The following is a 19,132-nucleotide window of genomic DNA, read 5'->3' on the forward strand; positions in this document are numbered from 1 at the left end:
CTTAATATGACTACTAGAAAATTGTGAACGATTCACGCGGCCCACATTTTGTTTCTACTGTTCTCAAGTATACTAGTAAGATCTTACTATCAAATGGGACAAAAATATTGCTCACATATACAAACTACTAAGTGTATGTAAAAAGAGTAAAACTGGCAATTTTCCACTGTTTATTAAAATAGCTGTAATGTACAACTGATTTCAGGGATGGCCGAAGCTGTAAAGAGAGGCTGCTGATGGTTTTCATCCTAGTCATACACGGAATTGTCACTCTACACAAATGGTTTCAACTGTTCAAAAGTAAACCCGGGTTCTGCAAAAAGATAAACACAGAACTGCCATATGATTCAGCAATTCCACTCTTAGGTATATGCTCAAAGGAACTGAAAGCAGAGACTTGAACAGACATTTATATATCAGTATTCGCTACAAAATTACTCACAAACAGCCAAAAGGAGGAAATAACCCAAGTGTCCATCAACATGTGAACGGATATTCAAACTGCGGTGCACACACACAATGGAATATTATTCAGCCAGAAAAAGGAATGAAGCTCTGGCACGTGCTACACCATGGACGGACCTTAAAAACATTATTCTGAGTGAAATAAGCCAGACACAAAACCATGAATATTGTCTTATTGCATTTACATGAAATGCAGATTAGGCAAATACAGAGAGACAGAAAGTAGATTAGAGGTTACTTGAAGGGAAGGGGGAAAAGAGGGTTATTAATAGGTACAGGGTTTCTTTTTTTTTTTTTTTTTTTTTCAACGTTTTTAATTTATTTTTGGGACAGAGAGAGACAGAGCATGAACGGGGGAGGGGCAGAGAGAGAGGGAGACACAGAATCGGAAACAGGCTCCAGGCTCCGAGCCGTCAGCCCAGAGCCTGACGCGGGGCTCGAACTCACGGACCGCGAGATCGTGACCTGGCTGAAGTTGGACGCTTAACCGACTGCGCCACCCAGGCGCCCCAATAGGTACAGGGTTTCTATATGGACGACAATAAAGGTTTTGGCAGCAGTGGTAGTTCCACTGAACTGACCACAAAAATGAGTTAAAATGGCACATTTTATATCTGTTTTACTACAACTTAAAAGAATTGGTAAGACACCAGAACCCATTGAATTGTGCCCTAAATGATTATAGTATACGCACTGTATCTCAAAAAGCTGTTAGAAAAAAAAAAAAAAAGTAACCCCAAAGCTAGGTAACTCGCATATGATTCTGCTACCTGCCTGACCTTGAACAATCCCAACGTCCCAATCAGAGTCTCATTTGCTCCTCCACAACAACAGTAACTATGTCATTAGGGCGCTGTGAGGATGAAATGACCTAACTTTGTAAAACAGGATACACTAGGAACTACGTGTGAAAGAGGCGCCAGAGTCATGCAGGAGAGTCAAAATAAACAAAAAAGGCAAACCCAAATGTTCAGGACATCATTTCAAATCTTCCTAAGTCATGGATGAATCTTAAACAATTGCCACGGCCACGTGCACAGAGTTGGCATGTAGCTCACTGCCCACAGCCTCATTTCAGCTTGCTCTGTGGCCACCTACCTGTTGCCACATGCCCGTGAGGGTTTAAGACTTTACTGGTTTTTGTAAATACACCATCCCAGCTCCCCGGCTCTTGAGATTAGTGACAACAGTAAAAATTTCTACAAGTGTTAGTACAAGTTCAGGTAAGCACATGGTCAAACAGAACCGTATGGGTGACGAAATACAATGAGGATGAATTCTGGAAACAATAATAGCTTTATCAATTATCTTAGCTCTGAATTTATGTGCCCATTAGGGTCTAATTTTGGTTTAAGACACTACCTGTATTTAAAATCTTGGCTCAGCCATTTACTCACCAGCTCTGTGTCCCTGGGCTAATTATTTAATCCCTTTAGATCTCTGTCATGTCATCAGTAAAATGTGAACAAAAACAGTACCTACCTGAAAGATTACTGTTAGGATTCAATAAGCTTATATTTGGAGACACTTAGAGCAATGGCCGGCATTTAGGTAAGAGCCCAGTAAACACCAACAATTGTTATGAATGGAGTTTTATGAAGAAAATGATATGAGTAATAGTTTTTAATGTGAAGATTTTCAACAGTCCCTATATTCCTTGGAACATCACAGTTTAGTTATCTGATTCTTAATTCAAGGAGCAGATCACCAAAATCTGACCTCTTTGAGATGTATTTATCCTTTAAAATAAATAATATGTAAATTGTTTCGGCCTTCAAGGATACAATAAAGTAAAACAGATTTGGCTAGTGACTGAATACTTCACAAAAGATATGTGTATCTGACCCCTGGAATGCCATTTCCTACACTACTGTAGAGATTTAACACACCTGGCCAAATAATACAGCTTTCAGTAATTTCATCTAACGTTCCCTCAAAATCTAGCTTGATGACCAAAAAAACCAACAAAAAACACCTACCGTACCTTCCAGCTCGTGGCTCATTATGTATTTCACACCATACACATCCATACTTACTTTTATGTAATTATGAAAATGTGGGTGTATCTGATTTCCTGTCAGTTGGCCTTATAAATCATTACCATTTATTTTCTTTGATGACTAAAAAATTTTAGTTACTTACCAAATTTTCTCTTTCAATCCTTTGTTGTTCCCTCTGCCTGTTGAGGGCACTGTGATATAACTTAGGGGGATGAACAATGGATCTTCTAGGAATCGTACTTCTGCTTCCTGATTTTTCAGCCTGTCTTGAGAGTTCTTTCAAAAGCCTCTGATTTTCCCTATCAATCTGTCTCACCTCCTCTCTTGTGAAAGAGTAGTTTTTCCTTGGTGCTACTGAAGGCTGATCAAAGTGGTGTCTTTGCGGTCCTTTTTTATCTAATTGCAGAAAAGCTAGAGAAGCGAACAAGACAAGGAAAGATAACTGAACAAGGCACATGGCAACGTGACGGCACAAACTGACGCTTCAGCTCTTAGAAATGGAGACTATGTCAAGTCATGAAAAGGCATGTATGAAATAATGACATCCATGCTACAACTATGTAGGAAAAAAATCAGAGGCAGCCTAGAGTTTCACATTTGGTTGGGTTCTTTGGGAGTAAAAACTATACATTCAACCGTAAAAATATTTTAATAAGAAATGTAGACGTCTCCCTAAGGCAGCCTAGTAGCTGGGGGAGTTAGAAACCTCTGGTTGAGTGCACCAAATACACAAATGTAATACAATACTTCAATTGAGACAGTTTGTGAGTTGGAGGGCATACTTAGAAAATAAAATGTTCTCGGGGTGCCTGGCTGGCTCAACATGTAGACAGGATGCGACTCTTGATCTTGGGGTCATGAGATGAAGCACCACACTGGGTGCAGAGATTATTCAAATAAGCAAATAATCTTAAAAATAAATAAATAAATAAATAAAGTCCTCAGCAATGACTGATGGAAACAATGGCTAACAACTGGCAAAAAACAAACCCAGAATATTCTGAAACTTTCAACTTAATCTGAAAATACTTTATGGTCTTAATATTGACATTAAAACAAATACTTCTACAGTAAAAATCAAACATTTTATTTCTAATTAAACATAAGTCAAAATGAATACATTATATAAAAGGAGTTTTTAACCAATAAAAATATTTTGCATACTATTGTTATCAAATGAAATTTTACCAACATGCTTAATTCTTAAATTTCACCAATTTTCAGTAAGTGACAATTATTACGAAACACTTGTTAAAAGTTTCTAAAAATACTAAGCTTGCTAAATGTTTCAACTTAACTCTGCACTACCAATGAGTACACTGTATCAGATTAACTGACTGGAACATGTGATTTGTTTTTTACAATATTTTTTTAAAGTAGCTGTTATTTGTTTTTACTCGAGTACCTTTAATTCTTTAACTTCCTCAGCATTTTACACTGTTAAATACACTGTTAAATCCACAGAGACATTTTTTAATCCCCATTTTAAAATGTGACTGGTGCAGAAAAGTCAAATCATTTGAACATGGTCAAAAGAACCAGAAGTCTACCCCCCTATGTTTAAACCAAAGACTATCAAAGATTACAGAAATTAAAAAAAAAAAAAAAAAAAAAAAAAAAAAAAATATTAACAGTGGCTTTCTGATAGAAAATAAATGAGGGAATTAAAGGTTGGTAATTTGCTGAAAATCATACCAAGTTAATGGTAAAACCCGAAGAACACATTTAGAAAGATATAGGTGCGCTGTTCATAATTATCTTCCTTCCAAGAAATGCACGTTTTGTAGAATTTAATAAGGTTTCTAGATTAATTCTCCCACATATGAAAGCTTTTAAAATTAAATCTTAAAGGGAATTAAAAGCTATTTTCTGAATGGCATTTAAAAAAAAAAGTTTTTAGGGGGCACCTGGGTGGCTCAGTCAGTTAAGCAACCGACTTCAGCTCAGGTCATGATCTCATGGTTCATGGGTTCCAGCCCCACATTGGGCTCTGCTGACAGCGTGGAACCTGTTTCAGATCTCTCTCTCTCTCTCTCTCTCTCTCTCTCTCTGCCCCTCCCCCACTTGTGGGTGCATGCGCACGCTCTCTCTCTCTCTCTCTCTCTCTCTGAAAAATAAATAAATGTAAACAAAAACAAAAACATCCTGTAGGGATATTCATGATCCCTATTAAAAAAACCAATGGTATTTTCTTTTTAAAGTTATTTTTTAGGGATGCCTGGGTGGCTCAGTCGGTTAAGCATCTGACTTTGGCTCATGTCATGATCTCAACAGTTCGCAAGTTTGAGTACCACATCGGGCTCCACACTCATGTTGTGGAGCCTGCTTTATATTCTCTCTCTCCCTCTCTCTCCACCCTTCCCTGCATGTGAGCAATCTCTCTTTCAAAATAAATAAACCTAAAAACATAAAGTTATTTTTAAAGGTTTAAAGAAAAAAAATCAACACCTGTAGCTGAGAGGTCTCAATGCAAGGAATAACAACTGAATTTATTAAATTTGTCTTCTTCATGAACTTGTCAGATGAGAAATTCTGTGACATTCTTCCCACCCCCTTCCTTTGAATCTGGGCAGGCTTGAAACTGTGTGGACCAAAACAATATAGCCAAAAGTGTGACTTTCAAGGCTAGGCAAAGGAGGAGATGCACCCCCTATAGCCCCCCAACCTTGTTTGCTGGAATACTTGCACTTGGGCCCCTGAGCCACCCTGTGTCTGACTAGCCTGAAGCTGCCATGTTGTGAGGAAATTGAACCACATAAAGGGGCCACGTGCAGGCATTACGATCCTAGTCTTTCGAGTCATCCTAGGTTGCTGCTCTTACACATCTAAGTTTTGTGTTTTGTTAGCAAAGCAACAATAACTAACAAAACTGGGTACCAGTAATTGGAGTACTACTGCAATAAACACCTAAAATACTAGCTTTGAGACCAGAGCTGGAAGGGTCTGGAGGAGACTGCTGATGTAGAGGATGAAGTGACAGAATTTTAGCAAAACTGTTGCCAGTGGGGACTAGGAAAATGGAAAAAATACCCGCCACTGGTGGATTTTGCTAAGTAGACCCCCGTGCAGGATGCTGAGAGTTATTAAAGGTTGACTGTATCCATAATGAAAAAGGAGAGAGAGGAGCTAAAAACAAGAACCGATCAGTTTTCAGTTAACACACGGAATACAGAAGAACTAGGACTTACGGGGTTCAAAAATATAACTACTACGCCTTCCTCATCTCTCCTGGCAGAAGCCTGTCCCAGGACTCAAAGAGATATGACCGAGGACCCACGAGTGAGGTTCAGCTGCACTTAGACCTGATTTAGACCCTTGATGTCAAGGTTGGGGGTGGGGGATCTTTGAAAAGGGGAATGTATTTTTTGCGTTTGAATGAATGTAAAGCAGTATGTTGGACTAAAGAGGTTTTGAAACATGTCCATAAGCTACCTGACAGTCCCCCACTTAGGATGGAGGGTATATGTCCCTCCCTCTTAAATCTGGGAAGGTTTATAACCATTTAAACTAAAGGAATGTGGAAGAAATGATGCTATAGGACTAGCATGATCACAGTCTGAGGCTAGGTCATAAAAGGGATGAGGTTACTGCCTTGTTTCCTTCAACACTGTACGTGGAGCCCTGAGCCACCGTGTTAAGAATAAGAAATCCAGCTACACCGAGGCCACCATATGTGAAGAAGTCGGGACCCATGCAAAGTCTGGTCTTTAAGTCATCGCAAGCCCAGACACCTGACAAATCAATAAATCAGCACCCAGCTGATTCCAGTCCCCAGCCATCAAGTCACCCTACCCTGGGGTCTCTCCACACCCCAGTGCTGGGCTAATTGGTTATGTAGCAACAGTAACTGGCATTTCATCACTTTAAATATTGTGTAACAGACAACACACATGTGGACGACATTTATCCCATAAGCAAGCAGTTAAGTTTTCTCTGTGTATGATGTAATCAATCAATCAGTCTTCCCCAGCGATTACGGCTCCGTCCATTTCATGATCTAGTTCTGTTTTGCTTTTTATCAATCCCTGTGGTAGATTTGTGGTCAGTTTATTAACGTAAAATACTTCTCTGTCCCTTTAGTGGGACAAATTCACTTCTTGAATTCTATTTTGCATGCTGTTAGGATTGATACTTCTATTTTCTCCTTGTTAATACCTGCCTAAGCATATCTTTTTCAAGCCTTTATTTTTCCATTCTTCCTATGACTTAAAATGTCTTTTTAGGTTGGATTTGATTTAAATTCTTAAAGATATTCTGATAGCATCTTCTGGTAAGTTGAAACCACCTACTTATACTGTTTGATCTCTTCCTACAATCTTTTTCATTTTTTTAAAGCTTATTTATTTTGAGAGAGTGAGCAAGTGAGCAGGGGAAGGGCACCGAGAGGGAGACAATCTGAAGCAGGCTCCGTGCTGTCAGTACAGAGCTCAACATGGGGCCTGACGTCACAAACCGTTAAGATCATGACTTGAGCCAACATCAAGAGTCTAACGCTTAACTGACTGAGCCACATAGGTGCCCCATCTTTTTTTTAAATACTGTTTTTGTTATTTTTTCCCATTGTTTCCCCTTTAGAAAGATTGTTAATTTTTTTTCCCTCCAATACACTGCAAATCAAATATTCTAATTACATCCTTCTAGAAGTTACGTTTTTTGGTCTCAGGACCTTTTGCACACCTAAAGATTATTGAGGACCCCAAAGAATGTTTATGTGAGCTACATCTATCAATATTTACTATGTTAGAAATTACAAGTAGGGGGCACCTAAGTGGCTCAGTCGGTTAAGCGTCTGACTCTTGATTTCAGCTGAGGTCATGATCCCAGGGTGATGGATCAAGCCCCATGTCGGGCTTGGCACTGATAATGCAGAGCCTGTTTGGGATTTGTTCCCTCTCTCTCTGCCCCTCTGTGGCTCACGATTGCTCTCAATCAATCAAATAAAATAAACATTAAAAGAAATTTTAAAGTAGGGTGTGTGGGTGGCTCAGTTGGTTGAGGGCCCCGACTCTTGACTTTGGCTCAGGTCATGATATAACAGGCATGAGATAGAACCCTGCATGGGGCTCTGTGCTGAGTGTTGAACCTACTTGAGATTCTCTCTCTCAAAATAAACTTCAAAGTTAAAAGTAAAAACATTTAAAGATCTTCATTTATCTGGAAATAATAAACCAGTGATAGGTTAATAGTTCTTTTACAAAAAAACCAATAATTGGCGAGGAGAACGGCAGATTTCATTCTTGCAAATATTTTAACGCCTGCCTTAATAGAAGACAGCTGGATCCACGTCTGCTTCTGCATTCGGTGTAGTGTGCTGTCTGTCACTGTAGTACAGCCCCTAGAAAAGCCACTGTGCACACGAGACAGGAGAGTGAGGTAAAAGGCAAATTTGTTTTATTAGTGGAAATAGTGGGGTCCTGCAGCTACTCTCCAAAAAAATCACTGAGCTCTATTTCAAGTATTATGTCCTTCATCTACGAGTCTGGTGCCTCTGGCTGATTTTAGCTTTTCTCCAAAGGTACTAATACTTGGTAGGGAGCTGACAATGTCTGAGATTTCCTACTCACCTATCTGAACCTCGTTCGCTGAAGCCTGCCAGTAAAGGGATGAGGTGCTGCCCGGGGGGACGGGGCAGGAGCCACTCTCAGGACAGGCAGCCTCTTCCCCAGGAGTGTAACAGGCCCTCGCCCTCCCCTGCAGTAAGGCGCTTGCTTCATTCCCGGGTGGTGCTATTAGCTGAACAGTAAGTGCAACCACTTTCTTCACTCATCAATGCTGCCTTAATCCTAGCTTTCTCTTACATTAGTTGTTCTTCTCAGGATACATCCTCTAATGATGTATCTAATTATTTCACATAGAATCTAGGTGGTACGTTTCCAAAATGTGTCAATTTTGCCCTGCAGATTCTTCCTAACCTGACCTAATTTCGCCTGCACAAAGTACGCAACATACCTTCAAATGTGGTCATGTCCGTTTATTCACTGTTCTCCAAACATGAGATTCATGCCAAAACCCAACGCATAAACTTTTGTTCACTCCACTTTCAAAATGTCCTCTCTGCCTGCCTATTCAGTGCTTTACAGACCAAGGCCGAAGAACTTAATTCCAACCACACCTTATGAACATTTAAATAGTCAAGGCAGGCTTGGGGTGGGGTGGGAAGTCTCCCCAAAGCAGCCACCTAATTGAGCTAAAAGAGGCTGAAATATTTAGAAATCCTACTAAACTTTCAAGGTCTACTTTAAAGTAAGATATCTAAAATAAACAAATAAGAAAATAAATAGGTAACTAAGTAAATAAAGCCAGACACTTAACAATGCTAGTCCACACTAATCTTCCCTTCTAACAGTTCTCATAGAACCCCAGAACTCTGAACTTAGAATATACCTTAGCAACCTACATCAACTACCTAATCCTACAAATGAAGAAACTAGGGCACAGTTAACTGCTTGTCTATGGTCACATGGATGAGACCCAGAAGCCAAAAATCTTCTGATTGCACTTGTAGAATTTTCTTCACCACATTTTGTAAGTAACCAAGTTTAATATTGTATCACTGTTCTCTGGCCTATAACTGGGAGACTTGATTTTACATTCTTTGATTAACCTTTGTTTCCCAGGCTTAATATTTTATAGTTCGAATTTACAAACTTGTTAACAAGTTTATTTGAAACCAGTAAATAACATTAACACTGTTAGCTGTGCAGGCATCCCTCACTATCTGAACTCTGGCCCGATAGTTCCTCTAATAGCTCACTAAATTTTTAATCAAAACAATAAACCATTTTAACATGATGTTTAAATTGAGAGGGTGCAGAGTATGCTGTGCTCCCACCTCAGCTGTTCTCTGATGGCGTCACATCTCCTGCTCACAATTTCTTTTTTTAATTTTTTTTAATGATTATTTATTTTTAAGAGACAGAGAGAGACAGAGTATGAGCGAGGGAGGGGCGGAGAGAGAGAGAGAGAGAGAGAGAGAGAGAAAGACACAGAATCTGAAGAGGCTCCAGGCTGAGCTGTCAGCACAGAGCCCGACGCGGGGCTGGGAACTCACAAGCCGTGAGATCAGGACCTGAGCCAAAGTCGGATGCTTAACCGACTGAGCCACCCAGGCACCTCTCCTGCTCACAATTTCTGAGCTGTGGTATGCATTGCCACTGTTGTCTTCTTCATTTGAAGTGGAAAAGGTTATGAAGAAATTAGTTGAGCCTAAGAGGCCTAGAAGAGCCCAAAGAGTGTAAGTTGAAAGTGATAAAGTATATTGAGAAATGCGTGCAGAAAAGGCATAGATAGGCTGGCCATGCACACATCTCTATCTTACCAGGTCCAATGTTTTAGTTTTACGGGGAAAAACCAAGAATCCTTACAAAAATATTCTTGGATCTGAAAAACAGTGGGTCAATCGAGCACGAATAATAATTTTGAAAGACAGAAATACTTTTTGCAATAGACTGTTGGCCATGATTAGTGTTTCAAATCTTTTACTGTTAAAGGAGTGCCTGGGTGGCTCAGTCGGTTAAGTGTCCGACTCTTGATTTTGGCTCAGGTCATGATCTCATAATTCACGAGTTCAAGCCTGGCATCAGGCTCTGTGCTGACAGTGTGGAGCCTGCTTGGGATTCTCTGTCTCCCTCTTTCTCTGCCCCTCCCCTGCTCGCACGCTCTCTCTCTCTCAAAATAAATAGACTTAAAAAAAATTAAAAAGAAATAAGTAAAGTATTTTACTGCTAATAAAGGAACCCTTGTGGATTAAAGGCTCCAGTAACAGATGTACCAAGTGGCAAAATGCCACCTTTGTTCCTGTACCTTTAAAAGCTCTGAGCACTACTTATAACCAGGTCACTCAGATCAGGGTTCCCTACCGTGCAGCAGTATGAATAAATTTTCCTCCTACATTTAGCTCAGTTTCTGTGTTTAAACAGTACTTCAGTGCTTCAATTATATTTGGAGGAGAAACTTTTTAGGGATTTGGGGAGGGAAAAATGTTTAGGCTTTCTATATCCAATTAAGTTTCCAAAAAGAATTAGACAGGAATAGTGAGAGATACCTGTATGTTTCTTCAGCGAAACCAAATAGTTTTTTGTGTCTTGAATCTCAATACTAGGGTCCTTGGAGACCGGTATCTCCATCAGCCAAGGTATCACCACCAAGCTGACTAGAAATGTAGTTCCTTGGGTTTTACTCTAGATTTAATGAACCAGAATCTGCATTTTAAGAGGCTCTCCAAGGACTTGTATGCATATTAAAGCTTAAGAAACCTTGGCCTTGTGGATGCCCAATTAGCATACATTTCTACTTTCCTCCTCCTTTTTTTTTAAAAAACATATTTATTTATTTTGAGAGAGAGAGAGAGATAAAGAGCCTGTGCATGCGTGAGCAAGCATGCACACATGACTGAGTGGGGGAAAGGGGCAGAGAGAATCCCAAGCCAGCTCTGTGCTGTCAGTGCACACACGCCTAGATCTTAGGAACCCAACTGTGAGATCCTGACCTGAGCGGAAATCAAGAGTCAGTTGGACACTTAACCACCCAGATGCCCCTCCTCTTCATTTCTTCTTAACAAGTCTTCCCACCCCACTTCCCTTTTAAAGACACCTACCTATCCCTTTCCCATGAAGCCCTGTCCTTAAGGGGAAGATTCCTTCTGTTCTCCTGACTCCCACCCCTAACTCTAGGGTGAGTGACCAGCCCACAATAATCCCCTTCCTCTTGCCAATGAATGTTTTAGGAATAGGAGTGTTACCCAATTCTGGGCAGTGAGACGTGAGTCAGTTGAGAGTGCTTCTTTAAAGTTTCCTCCATTCTGAGAAAGCCAGAGGAAGAAACAGTTTCCCTTTGCCTGGACATCATCATGTCTGGGTATGAATACTAAAAATTCTGCAGACATTTCCTACTAGCCTTAGAATGAAACCAACACCACACAGCTGGACGAACACAGTGGTAGAACCTGGGTCCCTGAGGACATTTTTGAGCCACTGTACTGGTCAACCCTCAAGCATGATCTATTTCTGGAATTCTTGTTAGGTGAGAAATACCGTTTCTAAAATCATCCTAATACAAACAGTTAATCATCAATAGTCCTGAAAAAAAAGCTCAGTGATTCACTGAGATGATGGCTTTTTTAGATGGCTTTTTCAAAATCTGACAATTCTAAAAGAGTCATGGGCTTTCTTCCTAAAAGAAGCTTTTTATTGGATGTGTCCCCCACCCCGCCAATTCCTAGGATAGAGTGGTGCTTGTAATTTGTGGAATCAAAAAGTACTTATAAAAATAAAAAATGCAGGGGCGCCTGGGTGGCTCAGTCGGTTAAACGTCCGACTTCAGCTCAGGTCTTGATCTCACGGTTCGTGGGTTCGAGCCCCGCATCGGCTCTGTGCTGACAGCTCGGAGCCTGGAGCCTGATTCAGATTCTGTGTCTCCCTTGCTCTCTGCCCCTCCCCTGCTCAAGCTCTGTCTCTCTCTGTCTCTCAAAAATAAATAAATGTAAAAAAAAAAAAAAAAAAATGCAACAGTGGGCCCTTAAAATGCAAATTATAACTTAATCAAACAGTATTAAAAAAAACACACACACGATAAAACCTGCAAGTCATATTATACATTTTCATTAATTTTCTGTAACATTATTTCTTTTCAATATATGTCACTTTTTTCAAACCTAATTTTAAGAAAATTTTATGAGATACTTTATATGCCAAATGTTAGTCTGCTACATTTAAAAAATTTTATTAAAAAATTTGCTGGGGCGCCTGGGTGGCTCAGTCGGTTAAGCGGCTGACTTCCGCTCAGGTCATGATCTCACGGTCCGTGAGTTCGAGCCCCGCGTCGGGCTCTGTGCTGACATCTCAGAGCCTGGAGCCTGTTTCCGATTCTGTATCTCCCTCTCTCCGACCCTCCCCTGTTCAAGCTCTGTCTATGTCTTAAAAATAAATAAACGTTAAAAAAAAAAATTTGTTAATGTTTAGTTTTGAAAGAGAGGGAGAGAGAGAGAGAGAACGAGTGGGGGAGGGGCAGAGAGAGAGAGGGAGACACAGAATCTGAAGCAGGGTCCAGTGTCTGAGCTGTCAGCACATAGCCTGATGCAGAGCTCGAACTCTCAGACCACAGATCATGACCTGAGCCAAAGTTGGATGCTTAATCGACTGAGCCACCCAGGCGCCCCTGGTCTGTTACTTTAAAACACATAAATCACATTAGAAATTAAGAACAGTGCAGCATTAGAAATTAGACACAGGAAAAAAAAAAAGCAAATATATTAAGATGCATGTTATTAATACAAAGCATTAGTGAGCAGTCTGTATTATCTCATCACATAAATTTTTATAATTTAATTTCAACCACTTTCCAATTTTTGTGTTACAAATGTTATTTAAATTTTTTTTTAATCTTTATTTTTGAGAGAGAGAGAGAGAGAGAACGAGCAGGGGAGGGGCAGAGAGAGAGAGAGAGAGAGGGACACACAGAATCCAAAGCAGGCTCCAGGCTCTGAGCAGTCAGCGCGAGTTCATGACCTGAGCCAAAGTCACAGGAAGTCACGCTTAAGCTTAACTGACTAAGCCACCCAGGTGCCTCTGCATTACAAAGGTTATTGTTATAAACAATTCTGTTGGGAGTGCTTGGCTGGCTGAGTAGTCAGTAGAGTGGTAACTCGACCTCAGAGCTGTTTGAGCCCCATGTTGGGGATTACTGTAGAGATTACTTAAAAAATAAAATCTTAAAAACAAACAAGTAAATAAAAACAATGGTGTCAACTTCAAGGAAAACAATTGAGACTATTTTTTGGTGATAATAAAATGAGTGTTTTAGTAAAAGTTAGAATTTTGGTAAACAAGTTTGAAAGCGTCTCAAAAACCTTCTGATGAGATTGGTGGGAATATTAACAACTGTAATTTTATATAATGTATTCTGAAATATGTCATTTGTAAGCTCAGTGAATATTTTCTCAACAACCTATACATCCTATTACAAAACCATGCAAGGTTAAAAGACACATTCAAGGGGTGGCTCAGTCGGTTGAGCGTCCAACTTCAGCTCAGGTCATGATCTCACAGTTCGTGGGTTCGAGCCCCGCATCAGGCTCTGTGCTGACAGCTCGGAGCCTGGAGCCTGCTTCGGATTCTGTGTCTTCTTCTCTCTCTGCCCCTCCCCCGCTCATGCTTTGTCTCACTCTGTTTCTCAAAAATAAATAAATGTTAAAAAAAAAATTAAAGAAAGACACATTCAAGATGTACGATTGGCAAGTAAATTATAATGTAAAGACTATGAATTAATTAGTTTCAAATTTCACAATGCAACTAATGTGGAATCTTGGTATGGTGTCAAAGAATATCTAAAATTAATTGAACAGGCTATTAAAATACTCCTCCGTTTTCCAAACATATCTGTGTGAGACCAGATTTTCTTCACATACTTCAGCCAAAATAACATATCACAACAGTTGTATGCAGAAGTCAATATGAGAATCCAGGTATCTTCTATTGCCAGGCATTAGAGATTAGCAAAAATTACTCTTTTTTTTTTTTGGAAATATGTTTCATGAAGTATGTTACTTATTACCATTATTGGTTTATTACCATTATTCTTAGATGAATTAATAAATATTGTTTAAATTCCTCATATAACTTCTAATATGGTAAACATTTATAGATATAATCCACGTAAACAAAAGGTTCTTTGGGGTCCTCAATAATTTTTAATAAGAGTGTAGATGCTTTTTTAAAAACAAAAGAAAAGAGTGTAAATGCTTTTGGTCTTAAGGCCCAGAAGTTTGTCAACTGTTGTGCTAGAGCACCGGGGTTGGTGCTGGAAATCTGGAAGAGTTGTAGGTACAGTCCTCGACTTGAATCACACAAGTGATCTTATAGACTGGAAAGTGGCCATAAAAATTTTTTTTAAATTAAAAATTGTTACAGTGTGGGCCGCCTGGGTGGCTCAGTCAGTTAAGCGTCCGACTTCAGCTCAGGTCACGATCTCGCCTTCCGTGAGTTTGAGCCCCACGTCGGGCTCTGGGCTGACGGCTCAGAGCCTGGAGCCTGCTTCCGATTCTGTGTCTCCCTCTCTCTCTGCCCCTCCCCCGTTCATGCTCTGTCTCTCTGTCTCAAAAATAAATAAACGTTAAAAAAAAATTTTTTTTAATTGTTACAGTGGATGCTTGATAAAGAAATAGAGATTTTCCCTAAAAAAGAAAATTAATCAGATATATTAACAATTATAACTTCGAAGGAAGCACACATGTATTCTGTGTATTTCAGATGGCAAATCTAAGAATAGGTAATTGTTAAAAAAAATTAAATTTCAGTGAAACATATGAAGTACAGTTCCAAACACTGTAGCTGGGTTCCTCAGTTCCTTCATTGACAAATAGTGTCTCTTTTGTGCCAATACCTGCTGAATTTGGAGATTCTAGCAATGAGCAAGATCCTGCCCTCATGTTGCTTATATTCTAGTGGCAGAAATAAGTAAGCAAACTACACTAATTCCAGGGTCTGGTAAGTATTCTGATGGAAGGAAACAGGCTTTGTGACAGAGAGCCAGAGATGTGAAATAGAGATGTGAAGCTACTCAAGACAGAACATTCAGAAAAAGTATCTCTGAGTGGGTGATATATAAACTAAGACTTGAGCAACAGACAGAAGCACCCTATGCAAAGAAAAAAGGCAACAGCAAGTGGAAATGCCCCATAAATACAAAGTATCCTGAGAATGGTAAGGAAGCATTGTGACTGGAGCAAGGTAGTAAGAGATTTAAAAAAAAAGAAGGGGGGGGGGTGCCTGGGTGGCTCAGTCGGTTAAGCCTCCGACTTCAGCTCAGGTCATGATCTCACGGTTTGTGAGTTCGAGCCCCGTGTCAGGCTCTGTGGTGACAGCTCAGAGCCTGGAGCCTGCTTCAGATTCTGTCTCCCTCTCTCTGCCCCGCCCCTGCTCACGCTCTGTCTCTCTCTCCCTCTCTCTCTCTCTCAAAAATAAATACATAATAAAAAAAAATTTTTTTTAAAAGGAGTTGCAGGATATCCATTTGACGTAGACTCATGGTTTTCATTAACTTTAAAGGATACCAGACTAACTGCGTCAGAATTCCTGTAGCACAGCCTAGGCATCAGTATGACACTAATAGACCATGTAGGGTAAGAATCACTAATAGTGAGTCTGTTAGGCTACTGTAAGGAATTTGGATTTTACTTTTACTTATTTTAGAGGGAGAGAGAGAGAGAGAGAGAGAGAGAGAGAGAGAGAGAGAGCACGCGTGAGAGTGAGGAGAGAGGGGCAGAGGGACAGAAATAATCTTAAGCGGACTCCAGACTCTGTGCAGAGCTGGACACGGGGCTCCATCCCAGGACACTGGGATCTTATCTGAACCGAAATCAAGTCACATGTTCACCTAAGTCACCCAGGTGCCCTGGATTTTACTTTTAATGTAAGAGTAAGCCCACTGAAGAATTAAGAAGGAAACTGGTAAGACTGATTTTATTTTTAAAAGATCACTCTCGCTGTTAGGGGAAGACACAAGGGGCAAGAATAAAAAAAACCTCCTCAATCCTGAAAGTTTTAAGAGACTGAAGGAGCATTTATCAGAACAGTGAGTGGAGGCCTAAAACATAGATGGTGATGGGCAAAGCCAAGAGTCTGATTTTTCAGACATACTAAACAATCAATAGGTACAATCAGAGCAAAGAAAAAAGAAAACCTACAAAAAAGGAGACGTTCAAATGTCCAAAATACTTTATCCATCTGACTGTGAGAATAATTTGACTACATAAGGGATTTGTTTATGCTCTTACATTACCATCCCATGTGAATTATGTAGCTAAAGATTTATTCTTTCAACTGACATTTCAAACAAAGATGGAAAATACTACTTACAACTTAAAAATGTTGTCTTTGGGGAGCCTGGGTGGTTCAGTCAGTTCAGCGTCCAACTTTGGCTCTGGTTATGATCTCACAGCTCGTGAGTTCGAGCCCTGCGTCGGGCTCTATAATGACAGCTCAGAGCCTGGAGCCTGCTTTGGATTCTGTGTCTCCCTTTCATCTCTGCCCCTCCCCTGCATGTACTCTCTCTCTCAAAAATAAATGAACATTTTTTTTTTTTTTAAATTAAAAAATAGGGGCGCCTGGGTGGCGCAGTCGGTTAAGCGTCCGACTTCAGCCAGGTCACGATCTCGCGGTCCGTGAGTTCGAGCCCCGCGTCAGGCTCTGGGCTGACGGCTCGGAGCCTGGAGCCTGCTTCCGATTCTGTGTCTCCCTCTCTCTCTGCCCCTCCCCCGTTCATGCTCTGTCTCTCTCTGTCCCAAAAATAAATAAAAAACGTTGAAAAAAAAAATTTAAAAATTAAAAAATAAATAAATAAAAATGTTGTCTTCAACTGACCTAAAATCTAACCTGGAAACCTACTATTTCACAGTTATGTTAATTAGTGTAAAGATAACGTTTCAACTTGCTTTTACTTTACCTAAAATATAGTTTCTTTCACACCAAATAATAACAACAAATTGACATATCCAAAAAGTAATAATAAATTGATGTGGAAATACAGCACTAAAGATTTTTACTAATTAAAAAGTATTTACAGCTTATGAAAGAATATATCATGCTCATGGCTTAGAAGATTAATATTCTTAAAATGTCCATACTACCCAAAACAATTTATAGATTCAGTACAATCCCCATCAAAATGCCAATGGCATTTTTCACAGAGCTAGAACAAAGCATCCTAAAAATTGTATGGAAAAACAAAAGACCCCATATAGCCACGCCAATATTGAAAAAGAATAAAAAAGCTGGAGGTATTACACTTCCTGATTTCAAACTCTACTACAAAGCTACAGTATTCAAAAGAGTATGGACTGGCACAGAAACAGACACGTAGATGAAGGGAATAGAACAGAGAGCCCAGAAATAAGAACACACACACATAGTCAATCTATGACAAAGATGGTGAGATCATACAATGGGGAAAAGACAGTCTCTTCAATAAATGGTGTTAGAAAAACTGGACAGCTATATGTAAAATAAAGAAATTAGACTATCTTCTACCATATACAAAAATAAACTCAAAATGGATTAAAGATTTGAATGTAAGACCTGTAGAATGTAACTCCTAGAAGAAAACATAGGAAGTAAGCTCTGTGACATCAGTCTGCAATATTTTTTTGGCTCAGTCTCCTCAGGCAAGGGTAATAAAAGCTAAAGTAGGATTACATCAAACTAAGAAGCTTTTGCACAGTGAAGAAAACCATCAACAAAATGAAAAGGCAACCTACTGAATGGGAGAAGATATTCGAATCATACATCTGATAAGGAGTTAATATCCAAAATACATGAAGAATTTACACTGTCAAAAACTATCAAAAAAAAAAAAAAAAAAGCCTTGATTAAAAAATGGGTAGAGGACCTGAATAGGCCACAACGAAATACTACTTCCTATTTGTCAGAGTGGGTAAAATAAACAAGACAAGCACTGTTGGTGGGGATGCAAACTGGTGCAGCCACTGTGGAAAACAGTATGAGAGGTTCCTCAAAAAATTAAAAATAGAAATATCATATGATCCAGTAATTCCACTACTAGATATTTATCCAAAGAAAACACAGCGTTAATTTGGAAACATATGCACCCTTATGTTTACTGAAATATTACTTACAGTAGCCAAGATATGGAAGCAACCCAAGAGTCCATCCATAGATGGGTAAAGATGTGGTGTATATGTGTGTATATATGTATACATATAAATACACACACAGTGGGATATTATTCAGTCATCAAAAAGAATGGAATCTTGCCATTTACAACAACATGGAGACCTAGAGATGATAATACTAAATGAAATAAGTCAGAGAAAAACAAATACTATGATTTCACTCATATATGCAATTTTAGAAACAAAGAAAAAAAGAGACAAATAGACTCTTAAATACAGAGAACGGTAGGTGCCAGAGGGGAGGTGGGGGGGCTGGGTGAAAAAGATAAAGGGGATTATGAGCACACTTATGATGAGCACTGAGTAGTGTATAGACTTGTTGAATCATTACACTGTACACCTGAAACTAATAACACTGTCTATTAATTATACTTTAATTAAAAAATTAACAAAAAAGGGCACAAGACCTGAATATATATTTTTCCAAAGATGACATAGATGGTCAATGGGTACATAAAAAGATGCTCAACATAACTAATCATTAGGGAAATGCAAATCAAAACCACAATGAGATATCACCTGTCACAATGGCTAAAATCAACAACACGAGAAACAACAAGTGCTGGTGAGGATGTAGAGAAAAGGGAACCCTCTTACACTGTTGGGAATGCAAACTGGTGCAGCCACTGCAGAAAACAGGACAGAAGTTCCTCAAAAGATTAAAAACGGAAATGCCAGGGGCGCCTGGGTGGCTCAGTCGGTTGAGCGTCTGACTTCAGCTCAGGTCACGATCTCACGGTCCGTGAGTTTGAGCCCCGCATCGGGCTCTGTGCTGACAGCTCGGAGCCTGGAGCCTGCTTCGGATTCTGTGTCTCCCTCTCTCTCTGCCCCTCCCCCGCTCACGCTCTGTCTCTCAAAAATGAGTAAACATTAAAAAAAATTTTTTTTTTAATAAAAGAAACCAGAAATGCCATATGATCCAGCAATCCACTTTTGGGTATTTATCCAAAGAAAATGAAAACAATTTAAAGAGATAATATGC

The 19,132-nt window shown here is 39.6% G+C and overlaps 1 protein-coding gene across 2 annotated transcripts in view; it reads right to left on the bottom strand.

Moving 5' to 3' along the window:
• Positions 1-19,132, bottom strand: part of CFAP97 (cilia and flagella associated protein 97) — a 40,402-nt gene that overhangs the window by 10,550 nt on the left and 10,720 nt on the right. For both annotated transcript variants that reach the window (XM_058723410.1, XM_058723411.1), the window contains exon 3: positions 2,608-2,876. In XM_058723410.1, the coding sequence (XP_058579393.1) occupies positions 2,608-2,876 (269 nt within the window). The remainder of the gene's footprint in view (positions 1-2,607; positions 2,877-19,132) is intronic.

This window comes from Neofelis nebulosa, chromosome 3 (genome assembly GCF_028018385.1).
Source record: "Neofelis nebulosa isolate mNeoNeb1 chromosome 3, mNeoNeb1.pri, whole genome shotgun sequence".
Classification (NCBI taxonomy): Eukaryota; Metazoa; Chordata; class Mammalia; order Carnivora; family Felidae; genus Neofelis; species Neofelis nebulosa.